General features: G+C 39.0%; 1 protein-coding gene across 3 annotated transcripts in view; it reads left to right on the top strand.

The window, feature by feature from the left end:
* The window catches only part of MYZAP (myocardial zonula adherens protein), a 154,502-nt gene that overhangs the window by 123,969 nt on the left and 13,180 nt on the right, over positions 1-17,353 (top strand). For all 3 annotated transcript variants that reach the window (XM_077473102.1, XM_077473101.1, XM_077473103.1), the window contains 6 exons: positions 1,670-1,795; positions 4,314-4,442; positions 4,591-4,685; positions 6,134-6,239; positions 7,971-8,054; positions 8,677-8,777. In XM_077473102.1, the coding sequence (XP_077329228.1) occupies positions 1,670-1,795; positions 4,314-4,442; positions 4,591-4,685; positions 6,134-6,239; positions 7,971-8,054; positions 8,677-8,777 (641 nt within the window). The remainder of the gene's footprint in view (positions 1-1,669; positions 1,796-4,313; positions 4,443-4,590; positions 4,686-6,133; positions 6,240-7,970; positions 8,055-8,676; positions 8,778-17,353) is intronic.

Here is a 17,353-nt window from a genome sequence, read left to right on the forward strand (position 1 = left end):
GATGTATTATTTATTACAGCCACTTCTATAGCACTGTCGATTTACACCAGAAGTGCCCAACCTTTTGAAGAGCAAGGGCCACCTAAGCGACTTGGTATTCAGTCACAGGCCACAATGAGCAGGGACGGATCCCCTTAAAAAAATGTTTTTAAGCAGATTGAATTGGAGGTAGGCGGGTATAAATGGATACAAATCCGTTTACATCTGCAGCTCCATAAATGTGAATAGAGGATTCAATTGGGTCCGCCTGAAGACTGGACCTGTGGTCTGTGGCACTGCACCTGTGGATCAGTTTGAAAGCAGCCCAGTAACTGCAGGACAGATATGCCATTATATACACTGTGATTTTAGAAATAAACTGACCTTTAAAAATAGTCTACTATTCAGGTATCAACAACTGTTGCTGTTCCAGGCGGAGTACATTTGGTATCACTCCGCCAGTGACAGGAGCCAGCGATATACAGCAAGCTTCAGCTTATGTGGTTCTGCTCCACAGCCGCTTGGTTCCTCTACCACCAGATCCATTCAGAACACTGATGCTTTGGCGTGCTGGGTTGGCAACCTGCTATCTGGGCTTGCCAACCTGCTATTCCAGAGCAGGAGGTCACAGGGCACATCAGAGGGCTCTGCGGGCCACTGGTCGGGCACCCCTGACTTACACAGTGCTGTAGAGATATATATTTATATTGTACATTCACATCAGTGCCTGCTCTCAAGGAGCTTACAATCTAAGGTCCCTAGGCCACATTCATACATACTAAGGCCAATTTAGACATTATCCAATTAAGCTACCAGCATTTATTTGGAGTGTGGGAGGAAACATATGCACTTACAGGGAGAACATGCAAACTTCAGGCATGTACTGTTGTGGTTGGGATTTGTACCGGCAACCCTATTGCTGCTAGGCAGAAGTAAGTGTTAACCACTTAGCAACCCTGCTGCTTGAAGATGTAATAGGTGGCCATAGATCAAAAAACAAAAAAAATAATGCTAGTTTTATTTTTTTTCACCTGGTGATCTGGTCAGTAATTTTTCTTCCTTTAACAGACCAAGCTGTCCAGCAGAAGTGGTAGTTAGAGGCTTGAGACAAACCATTTAACACTGACAGGGAGGTATTTACAATGGCCAATTTTCTGTTACAATAGTTTTTATTGAAACATTTTTTATGAACATCACAAAATAGAGCAGCAAACAATCCTTGCCATGCTCACATCATTTAACAATACAAATGCATCGGGAACAAAAGAGAGGGGATGTGGGGGGAATAAACCTTTATTCCAAAAGGTTGAAGAAGGAGAAGAAACTGTAGCTGTAACTGCTTATAAAGTGTTGGAGTTCAGCTTTAATTTTTTAGCCATGTTCATTTAAACCTGCGGGTTTAAAATTACCCTCTCCCCAAATTTACATTGCTCCTATCCACTGGTGTCTCCGTTGTTCACCAGTAGAGTGGAGACACCTTTAGACAGTGCTCTACTGGCTGAAATACCAGGTGAAAAGAATGAAAAAGAGGCCTAAAAGCTAATGCAGCCACCTGGACTAGTAATCTGCAGTATATACATTTTTTTTGTTTTTTGGTTTAATGTCACTTTAAATATCTCAGGCAAGAAGTTTATGTCTTTATCACCACAAAATGTTAAATATTGTTTTTTTTTTTTTTTTATTTCAACAGATTGAATCCTCTCATGAAGCCAATGCTAATGTCTTAAGAGAGATGACAAGAAAAGTGTACAGTCAATATGAACAAAAGCTCCAAGAAGAGGAACTCAAATATAACGCAGATAAAGAAGTTCTTATTGTAGGTTCTTAAACAGCAATGGCTAAATTGCATTTTCAATAGATTTTATCACCACGCATTATACCCACTGCTGTACAGCAACATCGCCCATTAAATTTCCTTTTTTTTATATTTCAAATAAAGTTTGTTGAAGAAAAAAAAGAAAGGGAGCTGTGTAATGCGCTGCATCACGCATCACACTGCCCCCTACCACAGTCGGAACAGACATCCGCCGGAGAGGTAAATAGTTTCGGCAGCAGTCTGTTCTAGTATGAATTCACCCTTACAGTGATTTTGTAGGTTCCACAGCGATCGCTCAGGTATCAGATCAGCATATGCAAAACAAGGTGAAATATTATAAGGAATAATCAAATAATACTCCACAGTAGCGCACCCATAAGGATAACCACATGTAGAGGAAATAAATTTAAGTGGCCAATAAGGCGTTTCTTATATCAACATATAAGTGTTATTTCCCAGTCATAAGAATGAATGACCATACCATCTGGTAAGTGTTATTCTTATGGTGGAATCTTGTGGTGGATATGTGGTGTATGATTTCAAAGTTAGAAGAAGTAGAATAATATTTTATCACACCTTAATGCACTTTATTTTTTATTTTGGATGGACTTTTTTCCACTTACTGATCTTTCTTTGTGAGAAGATTTCTGATTTGTGTTTTTTGGGCACGCTACTGTGGAGTATTATTTGATTATTACTTGTAATATTTCATCTTATTTTGCATTTAATATAATTAAGTATCGGCAAATAGTGGTAAAGGTATCAAATGATGGTTTCATTTATTTATATGAGTACAATGCACTTATTTATAAGATAGGCATACCTACATTGCGCCAAGCTGAATCCAATGTTTCCATTTAATAAAAATCATATTTAGAATTCAGCTTTTATGCCCTGTACACACGGTTGGACTTTCCAACGGAAAATGTGCGATCGGATCGTGTTGTCAGAAAATCCGATCATGTGTAGGCTCCATAGGACTTTTTCCTACGGAATTTCCGACACACAATGTTTGAGAGCTGGATCTAAAATTTTACGACCACAAAATCCGATCGTTTAAATTCTGATCGTGTGTAGACAATTCCGATGGTCAAAGTGCCAAGCATGCTCAGAATAAATTACGAGGCGAAAGCTATTGGCTACTGGCCCATTTTATAATTCCGTCGTACGTGATCTACGTCACCGTGTTCAGAACGATCCAATTTTCTGACAACTTTGTGCAACCATGTGTATGCTAGACAACTTTGGGCCAAAATCCGTAGAAAAAAAATGATTTGGTCATCGGAAAGTCTGACCGTGTGTATGGGGCATAAGGAATAATAGGTGTGTTTTGAGATATAGTAACCACACAGTTATTTTTTAATAATTATTCATATACAAGGTGCATGAATAGGAGGCGGCAAAACTATTAAAACATTTTACTAGAAAAGCAATAAATGAATAAATATCATAAATGATAACATTCTAATAAATATATATATATATATATATATATATATATATAGATATATATATATATATATATAGATATAGATATAGAGCAATAAATGAATAAATATCATAAATTATAAAACTCTAATAACTAAATATATATTCTTTTCTAGTAAAATGTATTTTTTTGCTATATTAATGTATTGCTTTATTATAATGTATAATTAATATTTATGTTTTAGTATTAATACATAAACTATTAAAATATATAATGCTTATAGTATATTATAAAGTAAATGTTAGTGTTATAATCATATTTAAAATGAATAATAATTATAATCTCTCTCTCTCTCTCTCTCTCTCTCTCTCTCTCTCTCTCTCTCTCTCTCTCTCATTCATATATATATATATATATATATATATATATATATATAAAATCATTTTAAATATGATTATAATAACATATTTACGTTATAATATACTATAAGCATTATATATTTTAATCGTTTACATATGAATTACTTAAAACATAAGTAATGATTAGGTCCGGTTCACACTGAGGCAGCGCGACTTGCAGCGCGACTGCCTCAGGCGACCTGGACGTGACCACTGTGGCGATTTTCAAAACGACTTCTGTACAGAAGTCAATGCAAGTGGCCTCAAGTCGCCCCCAAAGTCGTACAGGAACCTTTTTCTAAGTCAGAGCGACTTGTATCGCTCTGATTAGAGGGGTTCCATTGTACAGAACGGGACGCTACTTGTCAGGGGGCTAATTCGCCTGACAAGTCATCCCAGTGTGAACCGACCCTCATACATTATAATAAAGCAATACTTTAATATAGCAAAAAAATAAATTTTACTAGAAAAGCAATTAAGAATCTGCAAAACAGAGTGGGTCTGGTGAATGACTAGCTTATGTCATCTGGAAATACAGTTGAGGTGCATCTAAATGCATAATATCAGACCTCAGATCAGCTCTCACCCCATTTTTAGGTTCTTTGCACTCAATCACTAAATATCAGATTCTGGAGCCTGCAGAAAGGTCTGAGGCCTCATTCAATAAAAACATGTTCACATTTATTCAAAGGCTCAGGCAAAACAGTACATAAAGGCTGTTGAAGAGGCCACCGAAAAGGTCCAAGTAGCAGAATCCAAGATAGAAGAACGTGATGCAAAGATTGCTGAACTTGACAGCTTAGTCCACCGAATGCAGCAGGTACCAGAATGATTTTTTCCTAGTCATCCATACTTTTTATTGGTAGTATGTGTTTAATTTACTTTGCATATAGTACATTAATATAAGTGATATCATATTGTACAAAAACATTGTTTTTTAAAATGTGATAAAATGTACCCATTCACAGGAAAGGGAACATCTACAAGTGCAATTAACAAGCCACGAAGAGCGAATACAGAGGCTTGATGCTAAAATGGAGATAACAGCATCAGAGAGAGCAAGGTAGATATATGTATACATGTCAGAGATTGTTATAGACAAAAGGGAAAAAGTAATTAATTTAGCCTTCCCGTATTTTACTTAATTCTATTGTCTACACATAGATCTAGGTTGGTCCAGGGAGTACTTCGGTTAATTTACTAATGAATTTCATGTTACAGTTGTTAAAACTTGATCTTACAACTTTTAGTCATCACCCCTTTTAATAGAGATCAGCTTATATTTGAAAATAGTAGCAGAGGTGATGTTTGCGACTTAAAAGGAATGTGCAGTCAGGAAAAGGTAATGAAGTGCTAGTGGTATGACATAGCGGGCACCTGCGGGTGTCTATACCTCAATCTGGCATGTCTAGATCCCTTAATCAGGGCTTCCTAGGATGTAAATTTCACCCTGGCCCTGTCTCCTCTACCTATTTTTTCCATCACGTGATTGGTTGTGTCACAGGCAAGTATTAAAATTATAGGATGAAGTAGATGAGAAGGCCAGACTTAAGTATAAAACCAAATGGAAATTTACATTTAGATTTATAGAAAAGGTTAATATAACCAATACGTCCCAAGTATTTTATTTGTTTTATTTTATTTGACTTTTATATTGGAATTTTATTTGGTTTAGACGTAATTGTTATGTTCTGCATTGGTGTCTATGTATTATGAGCTTACTGATTTGTATTCAGTTATTCACTAGCAGCACTGTCTCCTTACACACTTATATGGTTGATCAATGTGTATGTTTAGCACATTTTAGAGACTGCAGTTGCCTCACTCACCTTTGGAAATAGCATTACAAATTTACATTTCTATATTTTTTTCCTTTTTCAGTGGTGCAAAGTACATTCATATATATATATATAAAAGAAAAGGTGTCTGATATGTCATATTCATGGGCATTTCATTACCATTTTCAGGTTCATTAGATCATTTATTCTATTTACATTTTTTGCTAGTGTTAGTTAGTACTTTGGACATTTGCTGCTTCTTATAAAGTTGCCAAAAATGGTTTGATCACTAAATTATTATTGATGTTGTTTACTACAGTTATTTTAGATAGTGCCAACAATATACATGCTGTATTTTCACATCAGTCCTTGCACTCAAAAAGTACCATATACAATCTGAAGTCCCTATCTCACATGGATGTACACCCATACTAAGGTCAATTTAGACAGGAGCCAGATAACCTACCTGCATACACTGTCATACAAGAAAATTGGAGTACCTGAGGAAATCTATGCAACCGCAGGGAGAACATGAGAACTTCATGCGGATAGCATGCTAACCGGGATTCAAACTGGGGACCCCTGTGCTGCATAGCAGATTCGCATTTATTATATATTGTACCTGCAATGTGTGGGTTATCATAACTTGATACATATCATCATAATTGTAGAGTCCCCTGTGTGTGATCTTTAGTTGTACTGTAAAATATAATTCCTGGCTTTGTTCTTCCAGGACACAGAATTTAGAAGAGGCTGCGACAAGTTTACGAGAGAGAATCAAGCACCTAGATGACATGGTTCACTGCCAACAGAAGAAAGTAAAGCATATGATTGAAGAGGTGATGTTTGCTAATCTTTTAATAGTAGAGCTCATTTAAATTCTATTTCTCTCCTTTTGCCTACAAAGACACATGTTATGGAACCGAGGTACCCCCCCCCCCCCCTTGGGGCAAACAATTAACCATGATCGCAAAAAATTATTATTTTTTTGTTCAAAGTTCTGATTTAGCTTGAAATCTTTATTTGAAAAATATTTCCTTCAGATTCTTCAGAATTTTTACATATTCATACATAACTGTTTCTAAAACTCCTATTCATAAACAATCTAGTAAGTTGCTATTCATTCTTCCTTGAAGTGGTTGTAAACCTCAGACATGAAATTCAAACAAGGCATATCCATCTATAGTGTGTAATTTCTGTATGCTGCCTATATCACAGCTTTGTTTTTGTTTTGTATTCCAAAAAAGTCACTTATTGATGTTTGCAGGCTTCTTTTATGTCTGTGTACCAGTGGCGGCCGCTCCATTAGGGGTGCATGGGCACCACCCTCCTAATCCATGTTTCCAGCCCCCAATCTCCCTGCAGGGCACCGTACACATGGATTTCAATGGTTTTTATTTTTTTAAAGCGCATGATTAAAGCTTGAGGCTCTAATTGGCTTAAAAAAAAGTGGGCTCGTGGCACAGAGCACTGAGACCTGAGTCTACCCAGTTGGGTGACATTAGCGAATTTATATTCGCTTATGTCTTCCTGCATCTCCTCCAGGCCAATCAGAAAGCAGGTCCTGAGACCCTGTTGGCCAGAGAGTCTTAGGGCCCACTTCCTGAAGAGAAGCAATGGCACTGGTGATCCGTCAGAATTGGTGACCCGTCACCAGCTGGAGCGAGGAGCAGCAGGCAGAAACAGGCGCTTCCACGATCCAGCACCGCCTCCTCATCGGAAGGTAAGGCATGGATCGCCAGGGAGGGAGGTTGTTTGCTGTCACCCGACCTGCCTGAGGGGGGTGTTTGCCACCCCCCAAAATATTCAGCACCAGCCGCCACAGCTGTGCATGCTCCCAATCCTCTGCTGAGGCACCTCACTGCTACTATTGTAGAGCAAGCAGTGACTGTTATGTCTGATCACATTGTGTATGTTCACATACACAAGGAGGCAAAGGGGGCACGAAGAACATACTTGGCCACCCTGGAGCAGGAAGTCTGAGAATAGCAGAAAAAAAGTTTTCATTTGAGAGGTGAAATGAAGGAAGACAGAAGGTACATTTGTAATTATATTTAAACATGTTGGATATACTTTGTTTTATAAAAAATATATGAGTTTAGTATCACTATAACTTGCACATTGAAAGCTGGCCCTTTAGTTCATTGGTTCATTAGTTACATAGTTAATCTCTTTGAAAAAAATACACTATCCAGTTCAACCAACATAACAAAAACAAAAAAAAAACAACAATATAGTAAATATGTTTTACATAAAATAGTATAAATACCTGATTCTGCCTTATACTTAAGCACTGATCGGAGTGTTCTGGTGGGGGCATCCCCCTGTCAGAACACAATAGCACAGCAGGGGGGATCGCTGTATTAACATCGCATGGTTAGTACAGTGGCTCCTCCGGAGCTGTCAGTTTTTTCTTTTTCCGTTCAGCCCTGCTAAGTTGAATGAAAAAAAAAACGAATATTGTGTAGTAGGCTTTACAGGCCAATGGAGCTGGTTATATGCTCTGATAAAGCAATATATAAAATAAAATACAGAATTAATACTGAAAACTGATTTTCTATTTAATGCAGATCGAGCTTCTAAGGAAAAAAGTCCACTACAAAGACTTGCTTATTCAACAGCTGCTGGAAAGGATAGCACTTTTGGAAGGAGAGGTATGATGAAAAAACGGTTTTACAGTTTTTGTTTATAAATGATTCACTGGTAAACTGGCCACAATGAGGAACCTCTGGTCTATTTGAAGATGACTTCACTTGCAGGCCAATAGCAGTCATTTGTAGCTTCTTAGTGCGTCACATCAATAGGCTTTATTATGGTCTATTTGCTTTGGATAAGGTTAGGCTTCATGGTGTTTTTCTGGTCATTACTACTACAGTTTTGGGTCTATTCTCTCAAATTAGCAGCAGTGTTGTAATGCGTGACAAGTATAAGCTGGTGTACAGTGCTGCCTTTGTTTGACTGAATAACTGTACACCTCCCTTTCTTGAAGTGTAGCGACGGAAGCCTATTATTGGGGCTGTTCTGGCTGTCTTAGTCTAAATACATGATCATCAGCAGTATAAAGTGACTCATGTCATAAAGCATTGTCTTGTTTTCAGATTTTTAATTTTAACCTGTACATTTAGGATTAATCACACTACACTAGTGCAACTTCGAACAAAATAAACTAAATCTTGTATGCAGCAAGGCATGTTTGACTTTATTTTTTGTATGGATAAAACAAAACCGTGAATGCAGGCTTAAAACTTTTCTGATGCAATTTACGGTCTTATTTAGAATAATGAATTACAAGACAAGATGGAGTACTTAATGGCAAATCAGCCAAAGGAAATACCGGAGACCAAAGATGCGGAGACATCCTGTGATCTCCAACAGAGGTAAACAATAATAATTTATTTTCGGTAGTGGTAGAGAAAATTGGTCAAGAAATCTGTATTCTAGAGATCAGAACCAAAGGGGTGGCCACCATTAACGAGTCCATTATGCAAGGTAAGAGGTATCCCAGGTTGCTTGATAACTAGGACAATCACAGTGGAACTAGGGCTGGCCATGGGTGGATTGTTTTCTGTTCATTCAGCCAGCAGGCTGAACGAAAAAAGATGAACAGATTCTTGCATCCACACAATTGAGATGGATAGAGAAATTCCCACTGAGACATTGTATTCTGACAGCGGGGACTCACTGCTGTCAGAATACACTAATCAGCAGCTGTAGCCCATTAGCAGCAATTGTTGACTGAGAACATTTTTCTAACAAGCCCATTGGACAATATTCATTAGATCGGCTTTCATTCAAGCCGGAGCAGCCACACATGGTTCAGCAGGGACCGACCAAATTTTGATCTATCTATGTCCAGCTTGTCCTGTCTCTTTTAGGGCCAGTTCACACCAGATGCAGTTCCGTGGGCTTTATTCCATGTATTCCAATGGCTCTAGTTCACACCATGCAGTCAGTTTCCGGGTTGGTTTCTGGTGCAGAAACTGACCGGAACTGAGTGTATTGGTGCAGAAAAAAACAGGTGGGCATCTGGTGTGAACTGGCCCTTAAAGCAGATCCTGCTGGGGGAAAGCAGCAGGAAACAATGAAAGTTGAAGCAGCAAGTCCTGTCTAAGGCCCAAGTTGTTGGGTATGTGCACAGTGTGTTATCCCAAATCCAATTGTAGCATTATTTGAGAACCTGAGCAACCTCGTGATCAGAGTATGTGAGGTAGTGTTCCTCAGAGAGCTCTGAAAGGCTTTACCAGATTTAAAATATCTCACAAAAGTGAGTACACCCCTCACATTTGTGTAAATATTTTATTATTGTTGCCAACGATTTAGACACTAATGGCTGTGTGTTGAGTTATTTTGAGGGGACACCAAATTGAAACTGTTATACAAGCTGTACACTCACTACTTTACATTGTAGCAAAGTGTATTGTCACATGAAAAGATATAATAAAATATAAATGTGAGGGGTGTACTCACTTTTGTGAGATACTGTATGAATGGTAATCTTTACTGCCAAAAACAAAGAAATGAAAAAAAACCTGACTTTTAGCCCCTGTGACAATGGAACCCAGGACATAGTGGGGTGGACTTACTAAAACTGGTGCACGCAGAATATAATGCAGCTGTACAAAATATACAATGTGCTTCTAGGTTTTAGGGTCCTTTCACAAGGGGCGGATCAGTTCTGGATATCCGTTTGCTCAGCGGGGATCGCTCCGTCGATCCCCGCTGAGCAGGGAGATGACAGGTCCGTCTCTGCACACTGCGCAGGGACAGACCTGTCACAGCGCCGCTCTCCCCTATGGGAGATCGGATGACGACGGACCGCAGTGCCCGTCGTCACCCGATCCGATCCGCAGACGGATGGAAAAATAGCTTTTTCCTCCGTTACACTTTTTCGGATCGGAGCGGGTCGGATGTCAGCGGACATGTCACCGCTGACATCTGACGCTCCATAGAGCTCTATGGAGCACCCGTTCAGGTCTGCCTGAAAAACTGACAGGCGGGCCTGAACGGAACGTCAGTGTGAAAGGGGCCTTATTGTCAAAGCTTAATTAAATAAGCTGAAGTTAGATGCTGATTGGTTACTATGCACACCTGCACCAGGTTCTGTGTGCACCAGTTTTAGTAAATCTCACCCACTGTGTCCTGGGGTTCATTGTCACAGGGGCTAAAAGTCAGGATTTGTCTTTGGCAGTAAATAGTTAATTTGAACTCTTTCATAGCTCCCTGAGGAACACTACCCTAATTTTCCCTGACTGATACAAAGACAGCAATAAACACCTAAAGGGGATCCCGTGCACTCACCACTTTCCAGAACTAAAAAATGTTTTGGCTTTAGATACACTTCAAGTGTTTATTGCATGTTTTTCCCTTGGGGCTCTTATTGTTACATGGTTGCAGATTCATGCAGATTCCATAAAATAATCTTTAAAGTGTAACTCTTCTTTTGTTGAGAAAAAAAAACATTCCCCTATGGGTGATCTATGTACATTGCAAGAATTTTAACAAAGTTTGATGCAGATTCCTACCTTTTTGTTATTCTGAAATAATCACTGTTTGTTCCTCTGTGCCCCTGTGCCAAGTGAGTCTAATGGGAGTGGTTTCTTAATTATCAATCAGTTGCAGCAGCTGCAGGGTACTAATGAGGAAAGCTGTTGGGCCTGCATCCCTTAAGACGTGTTCCTATTGGAAATATCCAGATAGATATTTCCAATAGGAACAATAGATAAAGATATTTTTTAATAACCTTCAATTACAATATGACTTGTGTCACAATTGTATATGCTATATTATTTTTTCTTTATTTGCTATTTTTTTCCCCCCACGAAAGTGGAGTTATCCTTTAAGTAATACTTGAACTACATGTGTTTTTATATTGATTTGTTGTCACATGGACAGTCACATTAATTGTTCTAGTAGTCATGACTGCCGGTAGTCAGTAATGACTGACATACATGATTAACCTGAAAAACATGTAAACTGTTTCGTGTGTATCATGCTGACATAAAGCCTCATATTTTGAAACAAACTGGACTTACCAGCTTTTGAAATCTACTAAAACGTGTTTTCTTTTGGATTGCATTCCTTTCTACACACTGATATGTGTTGGTTATTACAAACCTCTCATCTGCCTATATAAATGGGTTTAAAATAGCCATTGTTTTATCATTTTTATTGTCAGTGATGCATTTGTGTAGAACACAGGAAGAGGTGTGAACATTTACAAATGACCTGAAAAAGAACTATAGGGCTAAACAAAAAAATACATGTAAAATAGACTAATATATGCATAATACTATACTTAAAAGGTTTTTAACCTCCCTGGCGGTACGATTATTCTGGATTTTAGGTGCTAAAAGCGGTACAACAACAACCTATAAGCATTACTTAGAACAGAAATCTAGAAAAATACGGGTAACAATAATGATCCCCAGGTTGCTGATCCTTGGAGGCACTACTGAACCAACACAAAATTATATCAGCGGAACCACTTAAGGGTCCGCAGAACATCGGTTCGAGGACAATACCAAATTTCCTGCTGACACCTCCATTTCCACAAATTCCCATTAAACTCCCTGGCGGTATGATTATTTCCGATTTTAGGTGCTGAAAGCGGTACAATTATTTTGCATGAAAATTTGGTGTTTTATATTGTAGTCCTGTAATTTTTAGGAATAACTCACTTAAAGCGGGAGTCCGCCGGGAGTTCCGCCGTTTTTTTTTTTTTTAAAAAGCCAGCAGCTACAAATACTGCAGCTGCTGACTTTTAAAATAAGGACACTTACCCGCCCAGCGCGCCCGCAATGTCGGCACCCGAAGCCGATCTCTCGATCGTCTCTCGGGTGCTGCCGCCGTCATCTTGGGTATGGGAATCAGGAAGTGTCGCGCTGTGCAATAAGGATGGACCCGCTGCCTCTGGGATCTGTGTGTTTCCCAGCAGGCAGCGGGGGACTTTCAGAAAAGGCCGTAATCTACGCCCCTTTCCGCAGAGAGCTATCCCGGAAGTGGGTGCAGATACCTGTACTGTACAGGTACCTGCACCCCCCTCCCCCCTGAAAGGTGCCAATTGTGGCGCCGGAGGGGGGGAGGATTCCAATGAGCGGAAGGTCCACTTTAGGGTGGACCTCCGCTTTAAATCTGTCCAAACCAGAGTCTAGCAGACATCCCGGGTATGATAAAGTTTGAAAAATGTAATCATAAATAACTATAAATAATTATACCAAATAATAATATAACAATAATACAAATTATTCAATAATGTAATCAAATCAAAAACACTGAAATTTGCTCAGTTGCTGAATTGTCACTGTCATTACCTTTCAGTATTTGATGACGGATCTCCCCACAAATCACTATCCCTCATTTCTTTGAGTAATTCCAATTTATTATTGCTGTTTTCTAGCTGGTCTAAAATCATTTTTGATGTAAAAGGACAGTTTTGGTTGCTATGGACAATCTCCAGTTTCCAGGCATAAAGAACAGTTTTTATAATATAAAACTGCATGCAGGACACTGGACAGAACACAGAACACAGAACACAGAATATATATATACAGTTGTTTCTCTGAGAATATGAATGATAACACAAAAAACGTTTCTTTCACTCATGGCTAGTGTTTGGCTGAAGCAATTTATTATTAATCAACTGCTCTACTCTTTTTAAATCATAATGGCAACAGAAACTACTCAAATGACCCCGATCAAAAGTTTACATACCCAGTTCTTAATACCATGTATTGCCCCTTTTAACATCAATGGCAGTGTGAAGTCTTTTGTGGTATTTGTGGATGAAGCTCTTTATCTTCTCAGGTGGTAAAGCTGCCAATTCCTCTTGGCAAAAAGCCTCCAGTTCCTGTAAATTCTTGCATGAACTGCACGTTTGAGATCTCCCCAGAGTGGCTCAATGATATTGAGGTCAGGAGACTGAGATGAACACTCCAGAACCTTCACTTTATTCTGCTGTAGCCAATGACAGGTCGACTTGGCCTTGTGTTTTGGATCATTGTCATGTTGGAATGTCCAAGTACGTCCCATGCGCAGCTCCCTGGCTGATGAATGCAAATGTTCCAACATTTTTTTATAACATACTGCATTCATCTTGCCATCTATTTTGACAAAATTTACTGTGCCTTTGTAGCTCACACATCCCTAAAACTTCAGCAATCCACCTCCGTGTTTCACAGTAGGAATGGTGTACCTTTCATCACAGGCCTTGTTTACTGCTCTCCAAATGTAGCATTTTTTTTTTTTGCCAAAAAGCTCAATTTTGGTCTCATCACTCCAAATTACTTTGTGCCAGAAGGTTTGAGGCTTGTCTCTGTGTTGATTGGCGTATTCTTTGTGGCATTTGCGCAGTAACGACTTTTTCTGGCTACTCGACCATGCAGCCCATCTTTCTTCAAGTGCCTCTTTATTGTGTATCTTGAAACAGCCACACCACATGTTTTCAGAGAGTCCTGTATTTCATCGGAAGTTATTTGTGGGGTTTTTTTGCATCCCGAACAATTTTCCTGGCAGTCGTGGCTGAAATTTTAGTTGGTCTACCTGACCGTAGTTTGCTTTCAACAGAACCCCTCATTTTCCATTTCTTGATTAGAGTTTGAACTTGCTGATTGGCATTCTTAATTCCTTGGATATCTTTTTATATTCCTTTCCTGTTTTATACAGTTCACCGACCTTTTCCCGCAGATCCTTTGACAATTCTTTTGCTTTCCCCATGGCTCAGAATCCAGAAACGACAGTGCAGCACTGGATGAAAGATGCAAGGGTCTGTCTGGAGTCCAGAAACTCATTGACCTTTTATATACACACACACTAATTACAAGCAAAAAAGATCACAGGTGAGGATGGTTACCTTTTAAAAGCCATTCAAACCCCTTTGTGTCAACTTGTGTGCATGTTATCAGGCCAAAATCACCAGGAATGTAAACTTTTGATCAGGATTATTTGGGTAGTTTCTGTTGTAATTATGAATTAAAAAGAGTAAACACAGTTGATTGATAATAAATGGCTTTAGCCAAAAACTAACCACGAGTGAAAGAAAAGTTTTTGTGTCATCATTCATATTCTCTGAAAACGGCCAAGAAGTCATAAATTCTGCCAGGGTATGTAAACGTATGAGCACAACTGTGTCTGTGTGTGTGTGTGTACATATCTATATCTATAATAATGTCACTGATCCCCAAAAAGTGTCAGTTAGGTGTCCGATTTGTGCGTCACAATGTCGTAGTCCTGCTAAAAATTGCTGATCGCAGCCATTACTAGTAAAAAAAAAAAATCCTAAAAATATGCCATCCTTTGCAGACATGATAACTTTTGTGCAAACCAATCAATATACGTTTATTGGGATATTTTTTACCAAAAATATGTACTGTAGCAGAATACATATTTACCTAAATTGATAAAGAAATTTAATTGTTTACATTTCTTTTATTGGATAAGTTTATAGCAGAAAGTCTTTTTTTGTTTATAGCACAAAAAATAAAAACTACAGAGGTGTTCAAATAGCACCAAAAGCTTTATTTGTGGGGAAAAAAGGACATACATTTTATTTGGGTACAGCATCGCACGACCACACAATTGTCAGTTTAAGCAATGCAGTGTCGTATCGCAAAAAATGGCCTGGTCAGGAAGGGGGTGAAACCTTCCGGATCTGAAGTTGTTAAGCTGGCCATTCACACAGTAGAGTTTCATTAAAAATATTTAAATTTTAAGAAAGTTTTTTGTTTTTGTAATCGTTAGTGGGGTCAAATGGACGTTTGTTTTCAGTGCCGAGCAAACTAATTTCTAACCCTGAATGTGTTTTTTGTTAATTTCATTCTAAAACGGAAGGTTTTTGAAGTACTGTTGAACGACATTCAAATGCTTGTTCAAAAGTCTACTAGTGTACGGCCAGCTTTAAGCCTGGTATACAATAGTAGTTTTTTTTTTTTCCATTCAACCGAACAAAAAGAAACTGAAGGGCTCCGGAGGAACCGCTGTACTTACAATTCAATGTTAGTACAGCGATCTCCCCTGCTGAGCTAATATGTTCTGACAGGTTGACAGACCCCCCCCGCCAGAACACACTAATCAGCTGAGAGCGATGATCAGATGCCGATCAGAAGACCTTTTTTGGTCATGCCCCATACACACGGACCGAATGTCGGCCGGTTTCTATTGAACCGGCTGATGCCGCACAACATTCGGCCCGTGTGTTCTGGGCTTTAGTCAAACTTTTAGATTGTGTGGGGGTCGAAAAGGATCAGTTGCATGATATGCAGATGTGATTATACAGCCAGACTTACACCATGCCATTTGGCAAACACATTTTAATTCCTGTTTTATTTTGTCTTTCCAATAGATGTTTATAAAGGGATTTTTGTACAGGGTACAAAGTCTGGTGAACTGTTTATTCTATCTAACACTTTTTTTAAACTAAAGTGGAAGTAAAAGTCTTAATACTCACCTTTTCAATTGTCATCTTCTCTTGCTTGCAAATATTTGGCTGTCTTCATTGGCTAGCATAGAACAACATCACTCCTGCATATGACATGCAGAGGTTGGCACTGTAAGCTGTGCTTCACAGCGAACAGGCAGGTAGGGACATTTTATTGCAGAAGAGACATTGCAAGTGTATTCTGCAATAAAAGCCTGCTCATTATCTGTTTTTGCAGCGCTCACTCCCACAGGAGCCTACATTTTAAGGTCCCTATGGTCTTTTGCCATGGTTGCCCCACAACCAGGCACACAGTCACAATCACTCCTTTGGTTCAATGAACAGTTAAGGGGTATGCTTTTCTGATGATTTAATGTAGAACTTGAACTTGGATAGTTTCAAGGTAACTGTGGGATACTCCAACTTTTAAAAGTAACTTGAGGACACAAATTTGCCTGTTAAGATCTGAGCAGAGTATGCTAGCTTGAGGATGCTAAACTTCCTTCTAAAATTTTGAGCACAAGCATATGCTGGACCAAGCTTTTGAAGAGCATTTTAGTAGTGTCCCAAGTCTTTTAGTAGTGTCCCAAGTCTGTCACACTACCTTTAGGTAGTGTGGCAGACTTGGGACACCCTGTCAGGTATCTCCAACAAGAAACTGCTTCCCAAGTTCTGGAACACAAGACCAATGGATCTGGCTATAGTTATCCCAAGAACCAGGCAACCCCAGTTTTGGAGTACACATGAATAGGAATACAGCTTATATACACTTGAGAAAGACACTCCCCCCTTTGTATCACATTACCCTAATAATACAACTGTAACCAGAAACATAAATTAACATGAGCTAATTAACTAGTCAATTACCCAGCCTAAGTATAAACACTGACCACACGGGTAGTGTACAGAAGACAATAGCTCAGTTAGCACAATAAACCATGGGTGGAAAACCCTTAGTAGGTTCAGTAGACCTACTTGCAATAAACACATTATAGCAAACAACCCCAGACAGGTAGCCTGCTGATGACATCAGCATCTGCTATGAGTCCCAACAGTATGAAGCAGTCACTATTTTTAATATGGCAGCTAGGCCCTATACAGGGATCCCAGAGTTTGTGTGTCTTGGGGAGACATGGACTTGAATCCAAAGTAATATTACTTGAAGGGTCCCCAGACATACACCTCAAAAAGAGTATTGTTCTCTTAAAATCCAGGGCCCATAATCAGTTTACAGGAGGCTAGCATTCAGTTCCCTCCAGAAGCCTCTGTCCCGGGTGAATCTATCACAGGCACAACTGAGTCTGTTGCAAGTGATTTAGGAAAAGAGAGAGAGACCATGAATTGCAATACATAGTTGATGATCAATCTAAAGGAGCTTGCATAATGAGCTTAAAGCAGAATTGAACTCAGAAATAAAAAAAAGACTGACAGGAGGGGTTTGTATTGGTCTCTTCTTTCATAAATGCTTCTCAATGCCTGACTGCTTAATTGTACACTGAGCGTATGCAGATCAGCTGAAGAGTCCAAATGCAGAAAGAAGAC

The sequence above is a fragment of the Lithobates pipiens genome, unplaced genomic scaffold (assembly GCF_037356315.1).
Source record: "Lithobates pipiens isolate NorthernLeopardFrog02 unplaced genomic scaffold, aLitPip1_a1.2 Scaffold_8, whole genome shotgun sequence".
In the NCBI taxonomy this organism is placed as follows: Eukaryota; Metazoa; Chordata; class Amphibia; order Anura; family Ranidae; genus Lithobates; species Lithobates pipiens.